The following is a 23,410-nucleotide window of genomic DNA, read 5'->3' on the forward strand; positions in this document are numbered from 1 at the left end:
TGAAAGAGGTTTTCCAGTCTTGGTAGGTGTTATTCTTATGTAATTTAGTGGTAGCGTTGCTATGTTTTCATCAAGATCACGACCCTTGGTTTTACCAAGACCTTCTAACAGCTCTGTCAGATCGACTGTGCATTAAAAGGCACGGTGCACAGGCGAGCAAGGGTTTTTTTTTTTTTTTGTAAATGTGGCAAGCTCGTAAACTCGTAAACTGTGCGCTGTTGTCTGAGGCTATTGTACGAGGCACATTAAAGCAGGCAGATGTGCTTCTCGGAGCGCTTATTTTGCTTTTCCCGTTTGCATGCGTCATTGCAATTGGTTCGTCCCATTTCGGATACGCGTATTCAGTCATATAGTACCATCTGCCCGGCTCCTGGTGCTGCGTAATTCATTATTTATTTGAGACCACTTTTTTTGCATCTTATGCCAGTTTACATGACGTGCTGCAGCTGGAATAGGCAGATTAGCTACGCTAGAGTCAGTTAGTGTCAACCTGCTCTATGTCGCCGTTAAGCCCCAGCGTCCGAAATGAGCAGCTAGCTACGGCTTTCATAGCCGATGATCATTGGCATGTTCCGTGAAGGAGTTGCAGAAAAGATTCTTTAGCGCCTCTTGGGATTTTGACAAGATTACCCCCGTGTCCGAGGTCGTGAGTCGAGGACAATTCTAACTTACGTTCATAATATAGATTGGACACCCTATAGGGTGTCCAATCTGGCTGTACTATTGTCTCGCTTGGCAGCCAACCACGCAAAACTTAACGTTGCATGTACCGCACCCAATGTCGGGTCGACGCCTTTATCCAAACTTACGAGTGCGAAGACGAGGGGGCTCTCCTTCAGCTGCGTCTCCGATCGCCTTCTGTGACAGTCTGCTGAGAGCGTCTGATTCGAGAATCTGTTTGCAAAGAGCATATTCAAGTTTGTATTTGTGACTTAGGATGTACAGTGCCCAGCATACATTGGCAAAAAAAAAATAGCTTACTCAGAATCGCCAAATAAATATATCTAGGACTCACTCGGACTCTGACTCACGAATATTTTCTCCGACCGGACGCACTGGCACTCAGACCCACCAAGAAGTTACTCACCCGGACTCAGCCAATACCAGATGCGAACTTGGGTGAGTCGATTCACGGGTGAGTTCAGGGACTTATGAGGCCCAGCGCTGAATTCCTGCAGCCGCCATGTGTCGGTGTCTGGTGGTCAGGTCTGAGTTGGACCAAACGTAGTTGATGATCCGTGATAAACATGAATTCGCGACCTGGAAAATGATCTCGGCATCGGTTACACCAAAGATCAATGCCAACAGCTCGCGTTTTAACTGCGAGTAGTTCCTCACTGCTTGGGTCGGCGTCATTGAGCGAAAACCATTAGACCCATGAACACTGTTTACACAGCGAAAAAGAACTGCCCCGACCCCGAATTATGATGCACCACACTAAAGCTTGAGTTGCTTAAATTGTCCAAATTCACAAGCATTTGAAGATCTTTCTGACTTTCTTTGGTTCACTTACAGGCACCCTTTTGCGTTGCTTTCGATTGCCACCGCTGGTTCTTTACGAATAGCCGATACAGCAGTGCTATTGTTGACACGTTTGGCAAAAATTTCGCGTAAAAAGTCTAAATAACAGCAGAATTGTCCCATTCCATGCATAAGGGGTGCACATGATCACATCTAAGTTTTTTTGCCTTTTAAATAGAGGTCCTCCCTATCAATGCGATGCCCAAGGTATATTACTGCTAATTGAGGAAATTTGCATTTTCGATATCACAATTTGACACCATGCCCCTGAAACTGCTCTAACACGACTTTCAGTCATTCTCCGTTATCACCTTGCTTCTCATACACGATTACATCATCAAGGCAGGCTCGAACACCGGAAGATTTAATGATAATAATGCCAATGTTTCTCTGCAAAATCGATGGGGAAGGCGATATTCCAAACAGAAGCCGATCATAGCAAAATATGCATTTCTTGCGTATTGATTTGCAAAGCTTACTCGAGGCTTCGTTTATAAGCACTTGAGTATAAGCATCTTAAGTGTCTAGAGTGCTTAAACATTCACCATCGCTGAAAACGGCAAACATATCTTCGATTATGGGAATTCAATACTATTCAACCGCACAAACAGGATAAAATGTTACTTTAAAGTTGCCGCAATTAAGCACAGCACCGTTTCTAGTATAGGCACTATGGGTGTTGCTCAATCCGAATGGTTCACTGGTGATAGAACGCCGAGGGGAACGAGTGGGTCGAGCTTTGAATATACCTTATCGCGTACAGCATATATAAGGAAGGAATCTCGCCTTACAAACTTCGGTATCGCTCCATCTTTGAGAAGCAGGCTTGCTGGAAAACCCTTCATTAAGCCATGTTCAGAGGTGAAGAAATCCTTTTAGCCCGTGAATATTGCTTCAACCTTGCCGGGGGCCACCTCGCAAGTCTTTCTGGCTTCGTAGGCACGAAGTGCCGGTGCACAGGAGTTGCCCAGCAAGTCCCCTTCGCATAAGCTTGCTTCTTTGCAGTGGAGCACGTTGAGAGAACACTCCACGAGTACATCTTTCTATCCCGCATGACACGTCGCTCAACACTGGTGATCAGCCTGCGTAGCAAGACATCTTCACCCGTGATGACTTTAGGTTTATGTCATGGACTCTTCATGTGCAGAGAGATGACTCCGACTGGTGATTCTGTGTCGACTTCCGTGGGTACAAATGAATGGTGGATTGGGAGCTCGGGTAAAACTTTCCGCAGCGACACCAATTCCTTGATGTTGACTTCATCACCGCATTCGTCCTCTGGGTTAGTTTCCGTTAAAGTCGATGTATTGGGTTGTACAGCTCTTCTCGCGGTTAGGACGGCTCACACTTTTAATAGCAATTTCTACGCGACATCTACAACGCGCATTTGTCCATCCGCAGCAGGCATCATTGCACTCTGAGATGCCACCTCTGCGTTCCTTATGCACTTCGGCCTTTTTGTGTCCCCTGAAGGAGTTTTTCCAGCCGTCTGCAATTTCTATAGAGCCTTTGACTCGGAGGTCATTTTTGATGGCGTCATTACCGGCTGCTTCAGCTGGAGTTACCAATGCTTCAGCCTGAGCTAACGTGGTGTTCGCCTTCACCAGCTGTTGCTTTTGTAGGGTCGTTGACCGAACACCGTACACAATCCTACCCCTGAGCCTCCTATGAAAGGTGTTTCTAAAGTTCCAGTCGTTGTCTATGCGGCGTATTTATATCAAAAACTGCGTGACAGACTCCTCTTTTACATGTTACAATGATTAAAAAGCTTGAAGCTCTCCTTTATTTCACGCCACCTCGGATCATCTTACTTATTCAGTACATCGACAACACGCCCGAAGCTCAAAACATTTGGGGCTCGCTGTGCGATCTTCCCAGTTAATCCTTGAACAGTTTTGGTGCTCCATGCTGCCGCGAGCAGTGCTCTCTTCCTGACCGAACCGGTGATGTCGTCAGCTTCGAAGTAGGCATCCGCCTTAATGAGATACGGCTTTCACTTATCTGTATCTTCGTTGAAGGCAGGGAGAATATATGATGAGCCATGTTTACTGTCGGCCAGGTTCCTTTCGTGACTGTAGATTCTGGGTCTTCTTTCAACGAGTAGGTGGTGGTATTCTGCCTTGTCGCCACTGTATATAGCATAACCACGGCCCGCGGGCCGTTGCAGGCAGTCTGTTGCGGGCCGAGGTCTACCCGACACGTCGCCGCTGATGTGGGTTGCCGAGACATCTGGGTTTCGTCGGACCCTGACTCCCGTGGTAGCGTGGAGCAACTCCGGGTGGAGAAAACGATGCTAACAAATTGCGGAAACAAAAAACAAACAGATTTACTGGCACTGTGTATCACTATTTACAAGATAGTAGGTTAGAGTTCTGCAAACCATGAGCGTGCTGGGTGAAACATGGTTCAGGGCGACTTCCTGCACTTTGCGGCATCGGTTTTAGCCCGGTCGGGTTCCTTCTTGTTGATTGAAAAACCAATCAAACACACATTACCACACCCGATGGCATCAGCCAATAACACGCGGTCGCCGAATAGTCACTGCTCTCGCGGGTGCAAAGTTCCTCAGGTCAGTTTCACTGAAGGGAGGGGGAGTGGTACCCATCACGGAGCAAGTTGGCGGACCATGGCCAGGCTAGACTGCACCTGCACGCTCGCAGGTGCAGTCAAGCCTTGCCGTAGACGGGCGAGTAGTACACTGTCGTCTCTCCCTAGAGGGCAGCAAAGAATCAAGCGACTTAGGGAGCGGGCATCGAGGCACTCTAAAGCGACTTAACGCTTTTGTCTCGACCTACGAGGTCAGTTGGCCGCATAGCCTCCCCAAACAAGCCATTCCGGAGGAAATGCCTGTAGCGAAGTCTTTCTGACGGTCCAAAGAAGCTTCCACATTCATATCCATTTGTTGCGTCCCGCCGCTGGACGCTAGTTCCGTGAAAAAGGCACTGGGGTTCCAGGTAGTGAGAACGCAGCCCGACAATGCTCCTCATGGATAGCGCCAACAAACGAGAGTCACAACAAGGCACAGACTGATGGAACACACACACACAAAAAGCGCTTATTTGGTGCTGGTAGTGGTTAGAAGAAGAAGCAGGCGCCTAATTTCTGCAGCCTGGTTGGGAGCGCGGCGCAGCGTGTGTGCATGCACTGCTTTCATCCCCGAGGTAGAAAGGGGAGAGGGAGAGGGGGAAAGAAGAACCGTACTGTGCATGCACAGTACTCTGGTGTGACGCAGCTGCAGCACTTGAAGGCATGCTCTTACTTATGCATCATGTGCATCTCACCCTTTCAGCCGCCACCTATAAAAAAACTATCAGTGAGTGTGTCACACCAATAGATCTTCATTTCAAGGCACTCGTTATTTCATTTCAACGAAAAGAATGTCCTAGTATGTTAACTTGTGTTATGGAAACTAATTCTAACTAGGTTGTAAATAAATATATGTTTATTCAAAAGTTATTCCTGCTCTATTTTTGCTTAAATAAAAAGAATTCTCAGCCTATAATATAGTGAAAAAGGATTTGTGGTTATGTCCATTTTGTGCAGAGAAACTTTTCACGTGGTTCGCAGGAAGCGGTACGTTAAACGACTCGTCGAACGTGATGGTGCTTTCAGCAAAAGTGATCACGAGCGACTGCAAAATAAATTTGATATGTGGGGTTTAACGTCTCAAAACCACCATATGATTATGAGAGACGCCGTAGTGGAGGGTTCCGAAAATTTCGACCACCTGGGGTTCTTTAACGTGCACCCAAATCTGAGCACACGGGCCTACAACATTTCCGCCACCATCGGAAATGCAGCCGCCGCAGCCGGGATTTGAACCCGCGACCTGCGGGTCAGCAGCCGAGTACCTTAGCCACCAGACCACCGCAGCGGGCGACTGCAAAATAAAGTTAAATGTATACAAATCTATCATGCAAGCGGTACAATTAATCCAAAGCTCGATATATATTTCCCTTTCTTAGACCTAGATCATTCAAATAGTAAAAGCAAGTGGTATACACAACTGTATACATAGCGTCACACGACAATGCCAGCGTCGCAGCTACAGCTATGCGACCGACCGTATGTTTTTTTTTTTTTTTACAACTAAAGCGTATGCTTGGTTACATCGTAACCGACAACGAACGAAAAACAACGAGAGCAAAAGCAAAGAGCGAACTCGTTCCGCTCAACGGCACATTGCAAGGGGGGAGGCGCTGCCATCTTTATCCCAACAAGGGCACAAGCGTGCGCAGGCGCACTCGGTGCCACCAAGGTGATTGCCGCTCGCATTTCTGGCTTCACGGTGGATCAGAATATAACATCAGTTGGCGTTGCGTAGCCGCGATGTCATTGAGATATTGCGCCTGCACACGCTCGCTCAGTCGAGGCGAGTCTACGACAGCATGAACGAGTCCGTAAACCCGAAAATAAAACAGCGATCAGCCGTTTTTTTATATATTTTTTTCTGATAGGCATCAATGGCTATCTGAATAGATCCAAGTTCGGTCGGCGAGGGCAGACGACGGACACGTGCTCCCAATGACTCCGGCAGTCAAGGCCGTCCACTCTAACAACGCTCAACCGAAAGGGTAGGAAAAGAGGGAAAGAGGAAATCGAGCGAGAGAGGGACACTCGCACGAAACGTAAGAGAGAGCAGCGAGTGCGACAAGGGCCGGCTGAAAAAGAGGGAGAGGGAGGTGAAGGGGAAAGGAATGGCGATTAGGGCAAAAAAGTGCACAAGAAGAGCGCGCCGGACGCTTGGCAAGGGATAGCCGGCAGGTTGTGCGGAGTGCCCGGAAGCGCCGACCCAGTCCCGAGTCTTTGCGTGCGTTCGTGGCCGAAGACAGCGCGCCGCGCCGCACAAGTCGTGTTTCCGCTACTACCCGACTTCGAGACACCGGCAGGACGTGAGACTACGAGATTCGCGTCTCGCTTTTCGACCGGTGCCCGGCAATCTCGTGCGTCAAGCGTTTTTCTCGTGGTTTGTGTGCGTAAAGACTTCGGCGACTGGCCGCTGCCATCAGGATGCGACTCTCCAGGAGAAGCGGATGGGTGAGTGACAGAACTTATGCTCTGCGTTTGGACGACTTGCTTGTTTAAAATGGTACTGTAGTAGTAGGAGGATGCTATGTCGAGCTCGTCGGCATGGTCAAGAATCATTCCGGATTTACTTTAAAGAAAAACGAGAGCGAATTTCGGACTGCTGCGGACCATGCGAATTCCGAAGCGTCAGTACCGCGCTCGGTTCATAAGTAATTGCGAGCTTCTTGCGACGTAACCTTGTTGTATACCACGGCTTTTGGTTAAATTAGCCCTAATCATTCATTCGAAAAAAATAACATTCAGTTGTTTTCAATTCATTGATTCACATCTCAGTTGATGCCAGCCATGCCACGCGTATCTGATGGCTGTGACAATGCCCCTGGACTTCTCAGTTCGAAAAGTTCGCTGACACGCGCTTGATAACTTGTCGCAGTGGTTACAGCAAATCGCACCCACAGCTACTATCGGAATAAAGCAATATGTCTAGTCGACGTTCATACTTTGCCGTGTGCTCAGATTTGGGTGCACGTTAAAGAACCCTAGGTGGTCTTAATTTCCGAAGCCCTCCACTACAGCGTCTCTCATAATCATATAGTGGTTTTGGGACGTTAAACCCCACATATCAATCAATCAATCGACGTTCATATTTTGATCCTTAGTTCGGCCTATCTGGCATTTTTTTGCGAAATTGTTGTGAGTAAACGTTCAACGCATACAACAGCTGTAAGACGCGCACCTTCGCTACTTTAGCGATTCTTTTTTTTTTTTTTTTCGTGTTTAGAATCTCGTAGTACGCGCTTCAAGTTGCAAGTTGCCGCAGGTCCTTCGTTGCACTTACAATGTTCTCGTTTCTGACTATTCGAACTTACACGCATTTCGTATGACGAGAGTCCTGTGCACAAAGTCGGTTTATGCACAGCTTTTATGAGAGCGGCTCCTATGAAATACGTCCGTTCAAATACCTGTTTGTCGTCTGCTTAGAACGGATTACAGCGTCATACGTGGCTGACGTAATCGTATAGTTTGCCGCAGGCCCTCCAGCTGGGTGTTTTCTTTTTTCTTCTGAAAGTTGAAACCCTAAAAAAAAAAAAAAAAACTACGAACACGCTATATACTTATATATTTGTCATTCTTATCTTTTTTTATTTGCAAAAGAAGAAAACATGGACATCCAGTCGGATGGAATCTTCCGAAACAGGAAATTCGAAATAAGATATCGATGTGTACCCAGTGCGTGGGTTCTCTGTCGATGTTCGATACGAGTGCGTCACAATGCATATATATTTATTTACCCGAACGATATACGTGTACGGTGCTCTTCTTTCTTTTCATCGTAAAAATTTGCTTTGTTTGTTGTATCTTCTTTCTGCTCTGTATTTTCGCAGATTACGTTTGGATGCTGTCGTATCTAGTTGTGCGATCGCCTCGCACACAAGTAAAGAGTGTTCGATAGCACACTATCTTTGATAACTTGGGGTAGATTGAAATCGATATTTACACAACTGCTCTCTGTTTATTTGATAAAAAAGAAATCGTCTCCTTTTGCGTGGTAGTTGAAAGGTTGCGCTATTTGTCAGTAGAAACATACGACGCGCCTCTTGGCGAACAAGTTTTTAGATCTTCTAAGCGTACGTTAATCGCTATAAATTCAAGTAAACGCGCGTACATTTAGTGGTGGGGCGCTCTAACCAAATAAAAAAATATCGCACAGCCACACTGTGTAGATTGTTGACGCTGGCGTTTTTGCTGTCAGCCATTCCATTACCATTAACTCTATCCTTGTGTTGTCTAGATCTATCTCTTGCGCCGCGTTGGAACACACTACCGGTCTTTTTCGTGACGCAAGATAGCTGCGGCTGCGCAGTCGCTTCTAAAACAGCTTCAGGGCCTAACGTGGAAACTTGACTTTATAATAACGGTTGTGGTTTTGCGTCCCAATATCGCCATATCATTATGAAAGACGCCGTAGTGGATTTAGATAATCCGGCGTTATTTAACGTGTGCCGACATATCGCAGTACACGGGCCTCTAGCATCTTCTCTCGATAAAAATTTAATGCGGGCCAAGATTCGATCCCATGAGCTTCGGGCCAGCAATCAAGTACCGTAAGCACGAGACCTTCGGCCGAGTGAAATTTCGATTTCTACTCGTCGGGGTCCTATAGGTGCCCAGTCTCCGCCGCTGAAGAATAGTGCCCATGACCACCGGCGGTTGTTGAAATCTCTACCCTCAGTTCAAGAACACGAAAAGGGCACCGTCCCACAGAAGTATCCACACTTTTCCTTTTTATGTGAAACTGTTGCCCAAAACCGGGGGAGGGCACCGGGCGCGCACGCTGTCAGCGTTGTGCAATTCCAGACATGCGTCTTGTCCCGCCAGCACGAACTGAGAAAATCCTACGTGAAATAACGATTGAATGCACCAAACGTCGAAACACGTGTTTTGCACACGGAGCAGTGTGGAAAGACGTTCTGTTTCACATTCTGAGGCATTCGCCAGTGGCGCAGTCGCTATTTCGCTACTGAAAGCACCAGCCCAAACCAAACCCGACGGTGTTGCCACGTTTAACGTGCATATTTCTGCTTTACTCGGCTGTGTGCGCGCTGCCTTGACGTTACTCGTGTAGGTGTCGTCACTCTTAGTTGAATATACGATAGATCTGTCCCGCCCAAATAGCTGAAGATGAAAAAAAAAACGCTATAAAAATAAATTTTACATAAACTGTGTGCTGTGTTCACCCTTGCGAACTTTCAATACAATCACGTGAGCGTCGACCTAGAGCTTGAAATGGTAGCGTCTAATATAGGCGAGCAGTAACGAGATATCCTACGGGGGTGCGCATGCGCGCAGAACGCCCTCGTGTGCGAGCACCGTCTGCTAAGATGTTTTAGAGATGCATACGCACTACGAGCCTAGTCTGCGCAATCGTGTGTTCGGAAAGTCGGCGGGACGCTGATCACGTTGATCTCGGAAACTACCTTATTTTAAGTGTATACCGCACAATCATCCACTCACTCAATAGACAGGCTAAAAGAAAAAAAAAATCCTAAAGTGGTGGTTTCCGAAAGTTCATGGTAAAAACTGACTAGACGTCGTTTCTTGGCGTCCAGTCAGTTTTTCATAAACTATTCACTATTCATTCGCGATTCAATTTATTAGTTATAGCTGATGAAATGTCGCTCACGCTCTTTACTTGCAACCGAAGTTGCTATGAGGACCTCGGAGTTCAGGTCAGTCGGTGCTCGCTCAGACTATAGGTGATTGCAGTAGGCCTCTCCTGCGTTTACTGTAGTGAATTTATAGGTTGCGGCAAAGGAACTCGGAGACTTGTCAAGGCTAGGGCGGTCCGTCACCTGCAGCGTTCACGCAACAAATATCGCGGGCGGAAAGAAAGCAGGAAAAAGAGATCGCACGCGCATCTCACGTCTCCGGCCACACTTGATGTCCTTAATACAATCAAGGCCGGAGCTGAGGGCACGAGTTTGTGGGAAATCCTGGCACCTGCAACAGCTTCGTAGTCACCGCTGTCGAGGCGCCCTAAGTGCGAAGGCTACGTGAGGAGTCGGTTCTTGGCTTTTTAATTATCCGATAAGCTAGGTCAGTGCCTGTGTCGTCCGGTAGCTGGTCATAAGATTGCAAGCTCTAATGTCCGCAGTAATGGCTGTACACCGCCCGGTGGTATGCGGGACAGGCCTCGTCTACTTAAATCTGAATAATCGTTCATAAATTGCCACGTGACTAGAATTCATTTGTGACCTCCAGTATGGCTCTGGTTCTTTGATCTAATTTTTAAATATAAAAGCCTCAGATACCTCATCAAACACGAAAAGCTACCGTCGGTTCCAACACGTGTGATGAAAAAAGTCATCATCGTGCGATCTAATCGCAATATATGGAGTCGCTGTGAGGTCGCAGATCACCAACAAAATCTGTACATCATGACGTCAGAGAAAGTCACATGACGTCATCACGTGCCATCGTCACTTGGTCGGGGGTGGGCCTGTACCAGAGGCGCGTGATTGGCAGAAGGCTTGCAATGCCACCGGTTCCGGAGGCAATGGCTTTCACCTTTGAGCCATCTTAGGCCAGTGCATAATATACTCAGTGAGTTTAAATTCTAATCTTTGTAATTATTAACTGCGTTTGTTTGCAGAGCCTTGCTAGCAGTCAGTTTTCCTTGACATGTGTTTTGCATTTGACACACGCAGTTTGGGCGCATGCGGTGATCGGCAAGTGAAGTGTTACACACTTGTGATTCTACGTTAATGTCGCTTGGACATGATTCGGTCTATTCACATCGGTCCATACTACCTCGCCCACACTTAAACCGTTGTTAAATGTCATTGCACAGTTTCGCTGTGTAGCGACAGTTGTTTGGTGCCCCCTTTTGTGCGGGTCTGATTCGTAAAGCGCCCACATGAACTAAACTATCGACGAAGTGAAACGATTCGTTGACCGACTTCGTGGATAACTCTAGAGGGTAAAAACCGTAGAGCGAGAGTAATAAAGACCATGTACAATCAAACGACTGACACGCCTCTGTCGTATGTTCTCGTCACGTCCTTGCTCATTCTGCGCTGCTGTTCTTACTTTCTTGTTTGTTTGAAGGCGAAGCTCTTGTTTTTATTTCAGAAATCATGTATAGGAAGGAAACTGCGATACATGCTACCATGATTCTTCTGATATCTCGTTGGCTATCAACAGGCGACATGATTCCCATAACAGGGTGGTGGACACATCGTCAAAGCTATAGACTCATTCTAAATGAGCGTCCTTGTTTCAATGTCACTTGAACTGTACGTGTACGTATGCCAAGAAGTGGTGATATCTACTTTCCATCGTCCGCCTTGCTTAGTATGCAATGCTTTCAGTAAGATGTAATTTCTTGCGCAAGTTCTTGTGGCCTGCGAGCCGGAATCGTCCAAGGTGTACGTCCCGCCACTATCTTTTCGATCGAGCAATATTAGGAGTTTTTTTCCTTATGACCCACGCACAATGTTATTAAGGAGAATGTATATGTAACGTATGATCATTTGTTTAAGACTGTGTGTCTCGCTCATAAGCGCCACAATTAACTTTAGTTTGCCAATTCCTTTGTACATGCACAGTGCGCTGTTAAGGGCAACCGGGAGAGCGAAATAGCATGGCTGCGCTGAGGTACTGTTGTGTCATCGCCTTGTCAGCCCGGAGCACAGACGTCTGTCGCCATTCTGCCATCTGTCATGGCTATTGTCATCTGCCAGTCTTCAGCGTAGCACTCTACCGAAGCACTGGCTCGGTAGAGGCCTACGGGGTGGAGCCGTACGTCGGTGCACTGGGAACAAAGGCCAGGTCCGGGTCCACGTCCTGGTCTAAGGACGTGACCTCAAACAGGTGACACCTACAGCGCCATGCCGTAGAACGTGGGAGCTCGAGTGCCCGGAACACAAGTTGGGTCGCTCGTACGCGGCTCACGCTCGAACGGCGTTGAGACAGACATACGAACAGTAGCGCGCCGGCGATGTCGCCATTATGGCGCCATGAAGGAAATACCTGGATTCTGACGTGACCCCGACCGCCAAATTCATGAATGAGTTCACAGAGGTGTCAGACTTGAACCTCTAAGTCCTGCGGCGCAACCTAGACATCAGCTTTTTAAGTGCAGGTGTGCACGCGTCATTATCACCGTACACGGGATTGTTGGAATCGGGGCCGCAGCATGTAGAGAAGGAAGCTGAAATTCAGAAGGGGGGGGGGGGCGGTGAGACGAAGGAATTGATAATTTCATTCGGTGCGACGAAGAGCGCCGCACTCATTCACTGAGATCTGAATGATGTGATGCTGGTATAGTCTTTATTCGTTCAACTTATTCTGATGGCTACTCCGGGCACAACACTCACACGTGTGTACCCCTGCCGTGATGGTCTAGTGGCTAAGGTACTCGGCTACTGACCCGCAGGTCGCGGGATCGAATCGCGGCTGCGGCGGCTGTATTTCCAATGGAGGCGGAAATGTTGTAGGCCCGTGTGCTCAGATTTGGGTGCACGTTAAAGAACCCCAGGTGGGCGAAATTTTCGGAGCCCTCCACTACGGCGTCTCTCACAATCATATGGTGGCTTTGAGACGTTAAACCCCGTATATCAATCAATCAACTCGCACGTGTGTGCGCCGGCTACGCAACCGAACACCTATAATCACGGCCTTCGTAATCACGTGGAACTATAGGGCTAGTGTTGTTATTCTGCCGTCAGAAAGAAAGAAATAGTAGAGGTCATCTCGGCAGTTTATGCAGTCACGTCAACACTGTATTCTTTGCGACAATTTCTTAATAATATGGCGCGAAAGAACTATAACGAGATGGAGGCGCTGTTCGGACGAACACCTTATCAAGGAAAAAAAAGGGGGAGGGGGGAACAATAGAAGCTGTAAGAATTACGAGGTAGCTCGTTGGGGTTAACATGCTTTGGTATAATCGCAACCGTAATATGGGCTGGACATTTTTTTGATCGCAAAGCTAACACTGCAGCTGTGACATACACGAGCTTCATAATCTTCCAACTTAAAAAAAAAAAACCCTAAGAGAAAACTTGTGGCTTGCTAAACAAACGTGGCCCTTTATGTGCGACCTTGCGCACCTAATTTGGTTGTGATCATTCGTTTTCTAGTCCAAAACTATTTGCGAAGCCTCTCAATTAAAGCTTCGTACAACGCGCGTCATTACGTTCTCGGCAGCCGAAAACACAATATCCACTTAGTCGCTTTCCGTAATTCAGTTTCTTGTAATCTGGGATCCATTTCGCACTAAGGAGACGTCGGCGCGAGCTTTTGACGCGTCGAATCACGCTGAAGATTGAGCACGCAATCTGCTCATCTCGATAACTAAGCGTCACATTTAATGTACAATATTGTGAGACAAAAAGATAAATACGGAAATGATGCTTACTGTTCCAAGGCCTTTGCAGTGTACTACCGGCCCAGTTGAATGCTAGACAATATCTTCATATTTACGCATCTTATGACAGGAACCAAACTCGTCTGACATGTCTTTTCGTTTTTGACCATTCTGCTTTATACGGTATTCCAAGATAGTGCCTATCCTGCCGAGTCTTTCTATACTAAGTTTGTTCCAGTTGTCAGTGTCACTTTAAAAATTGCTGCGGGTTTTACGTTTCAAAACCACGACATGCTTGTCTCGCCGTTGTGGAGGGTTCCAGAAATAGTGACCACTTGGGCTCTTCAACGTATACATGGTCCTCTGGCTTATTTCGTCCTTGGAAATGCTGCCGTCGCTGCCGGCGTTCGATACCACGACCTTCTGGTCGACAGTAGAGCATTATAAGGACAAGACAACCACGGCGCCTTGGCACTGTTCTTTAACGCATTGCCTTATTTTGCATATACTACGTGAATGTATTTATCTATAACGCTCTCAAGTAGCCTAAGGCCTGAAGCTCAGGGCGACAGTACAAGACGTTAGGAAAGTCTCCAGAACGAAAATAGGATACACTGGGCACGTTATGTCATACGCCTATGACGGCGACGCATGCACAGTGGTTATCTTGTCATTACTTTGTTCACAAAAAGACCAGATGGAAGTCGACTATAAGGTTGCACGGCGTGCTTGTTGGTTATCCATAGAATCGTATGTAAATCGCATCCAGGACAAGACAGAGCAAGAGACACATACACACTGTCTCTCGCTTCGTCCCGTCCTGGATGCGCTATACACCGGAAAGCCAGCTGGTGTACCGAGCGCTTGTATTTACAAGCAGCAACAATATATCGGTCTTTTACACGGCTGAATAAGATGGTCGTAGCTGTCTGAGGCTTCCGCGGACTCCTTGCATTAGCCAGCTACGGCACTTTTGCACTTGGTTTTTTCGCGTCTGGAACAAAGGATCCCTATGCCATGCGGGACGAGTCATGCGTGAGCGTAGGTATATTTTTCTTTCGTCTCCTGCCCCTCCGAGCACAACGGGTTTCGCGTGGCGCACCACTTCCCTGAGCACACGCATGTTATCAGCCGGTGACCTTCAGAAGGGCACTGCTGCATGTTTGTCTTGTTGTGACGGCGGTGCCCTTGGCGGCGGCGGCGGCGTCGTCTTACCTTGGTGACTACAGTGGTCACTTCTTTCGTAATTGGCCACTCCCTTACCACTCTCCATTGTTAGGTGCCCATTTGCTCTCCTTGCGCTCAATAAAGCCCCTCGCTTTCTCGCCCAAGTTAATTATGCAGTGTCTTACCTACACGGTCAAGTCTTGAACTGTTTGCCCCACACAAAGCGTGAGGAATTGAAAGAGAGCGGGACGGGGTCTAGATATACTAATTGTTAAAACATAAGAACACATTTAAAATCCGCCAACAAATGCCGTTGTCCCGCGCGTAGAGAATTAGCAGATATGCTCCACCGAATTGCCCTCGCTTGTTTACGTGACGTCAAATGTGTCTCGCTTTTTTAATGTAGATGAGCCTACCACGCGCACGCAAGGGCATTGCAAAAAGTTTTTTTTCTTTTGCTTGGGGGGGGGAGGGGTGTTTAGGAGTTTTCATCTCTCAAGCCACGTAGCAAGTGTAATGCTGCCTGTTGTTGTGCCTCGCCCAAGTTCCACGTGGTCTTCGCGGCCTGCTGGCACCTGGCAGCTGTTGATGAGTCAACCCTGCACCGGGACGGCGACGGACGCGGACAATCTGGAAAAACCACGTCGCCGGCTCCTCTTGACACAAAAGTCGTTGGCCAAGCTTTTGTCAGCCGCCGAGAGCAACACTCCGAAGCAGCGTCGACCCAGCAGCTGTACGGGGTATTCTGCCTTGCTTGAGTCAACCTGGCTGCATCAGGGAGCGACTTTGCGCATGGGATTCCACGTCATCTCACTGTGGTGCCACGCTGGCGCGTGGGGTCTCCCTCACCAAACAGCGAACTGGGCATGTCTTGCCCCTTTCCTAGGTTCAGAGGGAGGCGGTGTTTGGCTTTCCCTCTTCGGGGACGGAGAGGAAGACGACGATCTCATTGGAGTATCCTGCGCATAAATTTTCTTTGCAAGGGATCTTGGGAAGGCGGACGATGTATAAAAACGCTAGCGCAGAGGCGCTCGTGTGTGATTCTCTTTTCATGTTGTACCACGCTACCATGTAAATACTGTATATAAACATTTTTTTTCTCCTTCTCCGGCTTCTCTACTCGTCCTCTCCGGGGACTCGGATGGCCCGAGTCCGCACCACGCTACCCAAAGGCGCAACAGTGGCTGGCAGCTTATGGGATTCGCCTGCGTCGGCTGCATCGAAGTGGTGAGTGCCGCGTGTTTGCTCTTCTTTTCGCCAGACTCGTTAGCGCAGATGGTCGGTAACGTGGTAGGGTGATTTTGGTAAATTTTGATTCGCAGACCAAGAATTGGGTGGCTCGTGGGCAAAATTACCTTAGAAGAGAAACGGTGTGCATATCTAAGATGGAGAAGTTTAAGGTCCAAGAACTCCTCGAAATTTGTCAGGAGCTGAATATTTCGGTCGGCTCGGTTAAAAGAAAACAACAAATTTTGGAGCACTTGGGAAAAGAGGAAGTGAGTTTAGAAGAGGCCATTGAGGCCAGAGAAACCATTTTGGCAAAGAAAGAGGAGCGTGAGCGCTTAGCCCGTGAACAAAGAGAGGAGGAAATAAGGAGGGATCGCGAGGATAAAGAACATGAAATCCGTCTGAAAGAACTGGAGCTTCGTATGTCCGTGGGAAATCAAAATTCAGGGGGTGGAGAATCAAAGATAAAGGATCTAATCCACACCTTCAAGGCGGGTGACGACATTGCATTATACCTCGTGCATTTTGAGCGAGCATGCGAAAATGCAGGGTTTAGTAGGGAGACTTGGCCACAAAAACTGATATGCGTACTACCAGGCGAAGTGTCCGATGTTATCGCAAGAATGAATAAAGAGGACTCCGAGGTGTATGACAGGGTAAAGGCTGCATTGCTACGAAAATGTCGCCTATCGACAGAGGCTTTCCGCCTGCGGTTCAGGCACTCTAAGAGGGGCAACGAATCTCATTCAGACTATGCCTACCAAATTAGAGCCAACTTTGAAGAGTGGCTCAAAAGCGCGCAAGTCTATGGCAACCATGACAAGGTCATTGAGTTGATGGTACTTGAGCAGTTTTACCGGGGAATTCCCGAGGAGGTAAGGCTTTGGGTGCAGGATAGGATGAAAGACGTAGACATGAACAGGGCAGCAGAACTCGCCGAAGATTACTGCTCACGCCGTAGTCTCCGCAATACACCACGAACTTCGGAAAAAAATGAAAAGGTAGAAAGCTGGTCGGGAAACCAGGGACGCAAGAGGTTTGCAAGAAATAACTGGAAACCCGAAAATTCCAAGTTATTAGACAATCAGCAGGGAAAGGACAGTGAGGGGACTAAGGCGGCACCTTCATCAGGTTCAAAGGCGCCTGGTGACATAGCGCATGCGTTAGAAGCGCGGAAGCCAGTTGTTTGCTACAGCTGCGGAGAAAAGGGCCACATGGCCAGGAGCTGTAAGAGGCACATGGCATTTGCCACAATTCAGGAGTCAGAGGATAGCTTAAAGCTGTTGAAGCCTTACATGAGGACACTCTCAGTGAACGGCCGAATGTGTAGGGTATTGAGGGACTCGGCGGCCACAATGGATGTAGCGCATCCAAGTTGCGTATCTTCCGAAGACTATATAGGAGAGTGTGCCTGGATTCGGCAAGTGGCAGAAAAGCAAAGCGTCTGCCTACCGATAGCGAGGGTTGTAATCGAGGGCCCTTTCGGCCAATTGTGTACGGAAGCAGCAATTTCAGCCAACCTCCCGGAGCACTTCCCTTACCTATTTTCAAATAAGTCTGAGGAAATGTTAAAAACACGTGGAGAATCATTTGCCACCGAAATAGCTTGCATGGCCCTTACCCGTTCGAAGGCGCGCGAGCTGACGCAACAGCTGAGCAGCTCACCCTCTGGGGAACAGACGTCCGAGGGCAGTGTAGGAAAACCTGAGGTAGTTGCGACGGAAAATGAGTCTGCCATGCGAGTTGTCGAGACGGAAACGGGGGCTATGGTCGACAACAGCGAGGAAATATCTCTAACGCCCGAAAACGAGGACTTGGTGACAGGCTCGGTGTTAACACCCGCGTCCACCAGTTGGTGTCAGCTAGCCAGAACCGACCGTGCAACGCTAGTGGTCGATCAAAAGGCGGATCTCGCACTCTCTATGCTGCTAGATGCCATACATAAGGAAGGTAACTCTAGGAAGAACGTTTCGTTCTACACCCAAAACGAGGTGTTGCATCGCAGGTATGAGAACGCTAAAGGGCGGGTCTACAACCAAGTGGTAGTTCCACTAAAATACCGGCGGAACATTCTCGACCTGGCCCACAGCAACGCCTGGGCGGGCCACTTAGGTATAAAGAAAACGAAAGCTAAGCTGGCTCAGGAGTTCTACTGGCCCGGGTGCTGGAAGGATGTAGAGATGTTTGTCCGTGGATGCGACACTTGTCAGCGGATAGGAAAATCAACAGACAAATGGAAGGCACCAATGAAACTAGTGCCAATAGTCACAGAACCCTTCCGTCGGCTCGTGATTGACATCGTGGGGCCTCTGCCTCCATCTAAATCAGGATATCGGTACGTCCTGACCGCGCTGTGCGTTGCCACCAAGTTCCCGGAGGCAATCGCACTGAAAGAGTTGAGTTCAGTATGCGTGGTGGACGCATTGTTGTCTATTTTTTCTCGGGTGGGTTTTCCCTCGGAGATACAGTGTGACAACGGAAGTGTGTTCACAAGCTGCCTTACGACTACATTCCTAGAACGCTGCGGGATAAAAATCGCGCATAGCTCTATTCACCATCCACAGTCGAACCCTGTGGAACGCATGCACTCGGTCATGAAACGCGTTTTGCGAGCTTTGTGCTTTGAGCATAAAAGTGACTGGGAGGGGTGTATACCAGCTGCGATGTTTTCTCTGAGGTCGGCCCCACACGAGAGTACGGGTTTTAGTCCGGCTGAACTTGTCTACGGCAGGAACTTGAGAGGTCCGCTGCACTTAATACGAGAGTCATGGACTGGATATGGGGAGGACCCTAATGTGGTTTCCTATGTACTGGATTTATTGGGGCGACTGGGGACTACACGCGAAGTGGTGGAGAGCAACATGCGCGCAGCACAGGCGCTTTCCAAGGCCCGTTACGATAAGTCAGCTCGAAAGCGAGTCTTTAGAGTGGGCGATGAGGTGATGCTGTTGTGCCCTTCAAGAAAAAACAAGCTGGACGTACAATGGGAGGGACCAGCGACAGTGTTGTCAGTGCTTTCAGACACCAACTACGAGGTAAAGTGGGGCCGGAAATGCCCCAAAGTGTATCACAGTAACCTAATGAAACCCTACATGCGACGAAAAGCAGTAGTAAACCTTGCACTCAATGTTCCTGAGGATGAGGGCGCGGAAATCCTTTGTCTTTCCGATGGCACGGTCAGCAGCACATTGTCCGATAGGGTAGACACAGGGAACACCCTAAGTAAGGCTCAAGAGGAAGATTTAGAGCTTTTAGTACAGGAATTCGCTACCGTTTTCTCCGAGAAGCCAGGCAAAACGGATGTGATTAAGCACGACATTGAGCTGACGGTTAACAAGCCGATCAGCTGTAAGCCGTATCGGGTGTCACCTAGACAGAGAGAGATACTAGAGGCCGAAATTCGCCGCATGATCGACCTAGGTGTTATCATCGAAGCAGACAGTGATTTCACCTCGCCTTTGATTTTGGTTGAGATTCCGGGCCGTGATCCAAGGCCATGCGTGGACTATCGCCGCCTGAACTCTGTAACAGTCGACCAGACTTACCCTATTCCTAACATTGAAGAGAGGGTAGAGACAGTGTCTAAGGCGAAATACATTTCTACGTTAGACCTTGTTAGGGGGTATTGGCAGGTCCCTTTGACAGAGCGCGCGAGTCGATACGCTGCTTTTATCTCACCCCTGGGCACTTTTCGTCCTTTGATGATGAGCTTTGGGCTCAAGAACGCGCCGTATTGTTTCAGCCGCCTGATGGATAAGGTTCTCCACGGGCTCGAGAAATTTGCGCTGCCTTACCTAGACGATGTGGCGATATTTTCGGACAAATGGGAAGACCATGTTGAACACCTTCGGATGGTTTTGGAACGGGTCAAAAATGCAGGTCTTACGGTAAAGAGAGAGAAATGTCATTTGGGCGGTGCTGAAGTAAGCTATTTAGGGCACATTGTAGGAAATGGGCGTCGTCGACCGTCCGAACTCAAGGTAGCCGCGGTGGTCGGTTATCGTCGTCCCAGCACTAAGACCGAGATGAGAGCATTCCTCGGCCTCACAGGTTACTATCAGCATTACGTCCCGAATTACTCCGAGATTGCCAGCCCTTTGACAGATAGTTTACGCAAGACCGAACCTGTGAACATTCAATGGGACTCTAAAAAGGAAGACGCTTTTCAGAAGCTGAAGCACGCATTGAGTGAGAAACCCGTCTTGAGGGCACCGGATTTTGCAAAACCTTTCACTATTCAGTGTGATGCAAGCGAACGCGGTTTAGGAGCAGTGCTATGTCAGACGGACCAGAGTGGAGAGGAGCGGCCGGTTTTGTATTTGAGTCGCAAATTGAGCAGCAGGGAAGAGGCTTATAGCACTTCGGAAAAAGAATGTGCTTGCATTGTTTGGGCCGTACGAAAACTAGGCTGCTATGTTGCTGGCTCTAAGTTTATTATAGAAACTGATCACTCTCCACTAACCTGGTTACACCAAATGTCACCTAAGAATGGTCGTTTGCTCAGATGGAGCATAGCACTGCAGCAGCACAATTTCGAGGTGCGCTACAAGAGAGGTGGCCTTCATACAAATGCAGACGCCCTAAGTCGAGCGTTTTGACTCGTCAAAAGACGCGGAAGGTTTGTTTGATTTTTTTTGTTTACCTTTACCTAGTTTATGTGTACTTTTTTTTTCAATGTGTTACAGTGAGGGCTTAGAGAAATTTTTCACTGACTCCCTCGTTGTCCCGAGCTCTACAGTTTGCTTGTTTAGCTTGATTATAATGTTATCTCGATTCCAAATGGAGTTACGTATGAAAGAGTTACTGGACACTTGTCCCGATTGGTATGCACATTGTTTCCTTGAGCTTAAGTTATTAAGATAAGATGTTTGCTTTGTAAAATCGGAGGCCTGGCGATGAGAGTGGCGTGCACGCGGTGCTTGTCGCATTGTGTGTGGCTGACAAAGGTCGTTTCTTGGAGCTTGTCACCCACTTTTCACCGAAGCGGGGCGCAGAGGCCAGCTCTTGGAGCATTCCAGTTTGACCAGGCCCTTCGAGAAAGCAAGAGCCTTGCCGGAACGTCGCCGACATCGACCCGGCCGAGCTGCATGGAACAACTCGACCTCCCGATGTATCATCTGGCGGCGGGGGTGCTGTTGTGCCTCGCCCAAGTTCCACGTGGTCTTCGCGGCCTGCTGGCACCTGGCAGCTGTTGATGAGTCAACCCTGCACCGGGACGGCGACGGACGCGGACAATCTGGAAAAACCACGTCGCCGGCTCCTCTTGACACAAAAGTCGTTGGCCAAGCTTTTGTCAGCCGCCGAGAGCAACACTCCGAAGCAGCGTCGACCCAGCAGCTGTACGGGGTATTCTGCCTTGCTTGAGTCAACCTGGCTGCATCAGGGAGCGACTTTGCGCATGGGATTCCACGTCATCTCACTGTGGTGCCACGCTGGCGCGTGGGGTCTCCCTCACCAAACAGCGAACTGGGCATGTCTTGCCCCTTTCCTAGGTTCAGAGGGAGGCGGTGTTTGGCTTTCCCTCTTCGGGGACGGAGAGGAAGACGACGATCTCATTGGAGTATCCTGCGCATAAATTTTCTTTGCAAGGGATCTTGGGAAGGCGGACGATGTATAAAAACGCTAGCGCAGAGGCGCTCGTGTGTGATTCTCTTTTCATGTTGTACCACGCTACCATGTAAATACTGTATATAAACATTTTTTTCTCCTTCTCCGGCTTCTCTACTCGTCCTCTCCGGGGACTCGGATGGCCCGAGTCCGCACCACGCTACCCAAAGGCGCAACACTGTAGATGTTGTTCTGCTTCATAATGGTAACAATCACGCATGAGGTGTTTTATGTCCTCCCGAGCGATACTGCTGTGCACTAGAGAAACATGCGGTGCCCACATGGGGTCCGTGCACTGCTTGCATCAACTGTGCGAGCAGGGCACTCTTCTAGAGTTATTCTGGCTGGGTGATGCTATAGTTGCTTTGATTTTGACATGAAGTCTTGTCTGTACTTTGGCAATCGCTCTTTCATAAATGAACAGCCAGAAAAACGCCATGCCTGCACGGAAGGCGCAGCACAGTCACAGCGAAAGCTAGAAGAGCGGCCTTTCAGAGCCCTTTCAAAACACTCGTTGGGTAACTACTGCAAGCACTCTTGCTTGATACCCACTAGGGCAATAATAATAATTTCCAGGGGTAGTACACCGGCATTCGTTATGCTATTATTCGTGATTCTTCTGAGAAGCGTGGTATCCGCATGCACTTGCAAGGAATTTTGTGCCAATTGCTCATGCAGTGGCTGACGATGATGAGGAATTATGGCTGAAGTGGGCATGCGCCACCAGTTCATAGGAGAACAAGAACAAGCTTTTGTAATGGGTTTTAGCATTGGACGGCCCACTCGTTACACTATTTGCATTGTGCGACGACTGCTTGTTCTTACGCTGTTTTAAAACGCTTTATAAGTCCTATTAACGCGATTGCGTTCCCGACATCAAGTCTGCCTAAGGCAAATTTGCCAACAAGTCACAAGCATCACCATAGCTCAGTGGTAGAATACTGGGTGGCACTCAGCAGGCCCAGGTTTCGAGCCCCCCTGTGTCTTTGGGGCTAGGTTTTTTTTCTAATTTCGCGCGATGTGGTTACGGACATTGGCGGTGGCGGCGGACACCTGCGCGTGACCCGAGTAGGGATCTCGTAACAGCTTTTGCTGTAAAAAGAACGTGCTATCTCGACCAGTGTCACTTATAGCAGACTTGCTTATGCAGCGAATGGAGTTCATTTTATTTTCTGCACTTTAGACGAGGAGCAAGAGTAATGCTCTAGTGGTTTAATTCGACGCACCGATTAATCGGTTGATGGAAGTGGAGTTTAGGGAAGGCTTTTCTAAACACCTGCGCGGTAGGCATGTGTTGTGGCTCTTGTCAACCGATAGTCTTTTAACTCTTCTTTCTATGGCTCTCTCTAATCTGTTAATTAATCAGTTAGTCAATCACCTAATTATTTCCTTCTAAGAGCACTGAACGAGGAAGTAAAGGCTTTTTTTTCCACAGGCTGCAAATGATATTTTAACAATGTTATCAGTAATAACAAAGGGAAGAGAATGAGGGCACTGGCTTACTTATCGCGCGTTTGTTTCAGTACAGGAAATGCCGCAGCCGTCCACCACAAGTTACAGCGCATCGGTTAACCTGTTTTATAGAGCACGAATAGCTTGACAGTTCCTTATGCGCCGACAAACGGATCTCGCTGTTTACATTTTGTTTTCTTTCCGATAACTATCAGCCAACTGCCGCTCGAGAAGTAAGAGCTGTCAAAGATGAATGAGCAGATTGGCGTCCTCTGTGTACGTGCGAGCGAGCCGGCAAGCGGGATGCGCAACGTCAACAGTTTCAAAACTTTCGCGTGGCCTAAGCAGGTCACAACCATTCTCCGCAACGGAGCCAGGTCAGTGTGCTGGGGCTAACGCCTGTTGAGTCACGCCTCCCTCTCCCTTCGACAGCGGAGATCGGTTGCGCAATGCTTGGGGTGCCGACAACCTCGAACGCCCGAGCAGACAAAGCCTGCGTCGTGACTTCCTGCATTGCTCACTGCTGCTCAGACTGTT

At 48.5% G+C, this 23,410-nt stretch overlaps 1 protein-coding gene across 1 annotated transcript in view; it reads left to right on the forward strand.

Moving 5' to 3' along the window:
- The first annotated feature begins 6,252 nt into the window (after positions 1-6,252).
- Positions 6,253-23,410, forward strand: part of LOC119169993 (short-chain dehydrogenase/reductase family 9C member 7) — a 49,680-nt gene continuing 32,522 nt past the window's right edge. The window contains exon 1 of the mRNA XM_075881306.1: positions 6,253-6,558. Within this exon, the coding sequence (XP_075737421.1) occupies positions 6,532-6,558 (27 nt within the window). The 5' untranslated portion in view covers positions 6,253-6,531. The remainder of the gene's footprint in view (positions 6,559-23,410) is intronic.

Source organism: Rhipicephalus microplus, chromosome 2, assembly GCF_043290135.1.
Source record: "Rhipicephalus microplus isolate Deutch F79 chromosome 2, USDA_Rmic, whole genome shotgun sequence".
NCBI classification, from domain to species: domain Eukaryota; kingdom Metazoa; phylum Arthropoda; class Arachnida; order Ixodida; family Ixodidae; genus Rhipicephalus; species Rhipicephalus microplus.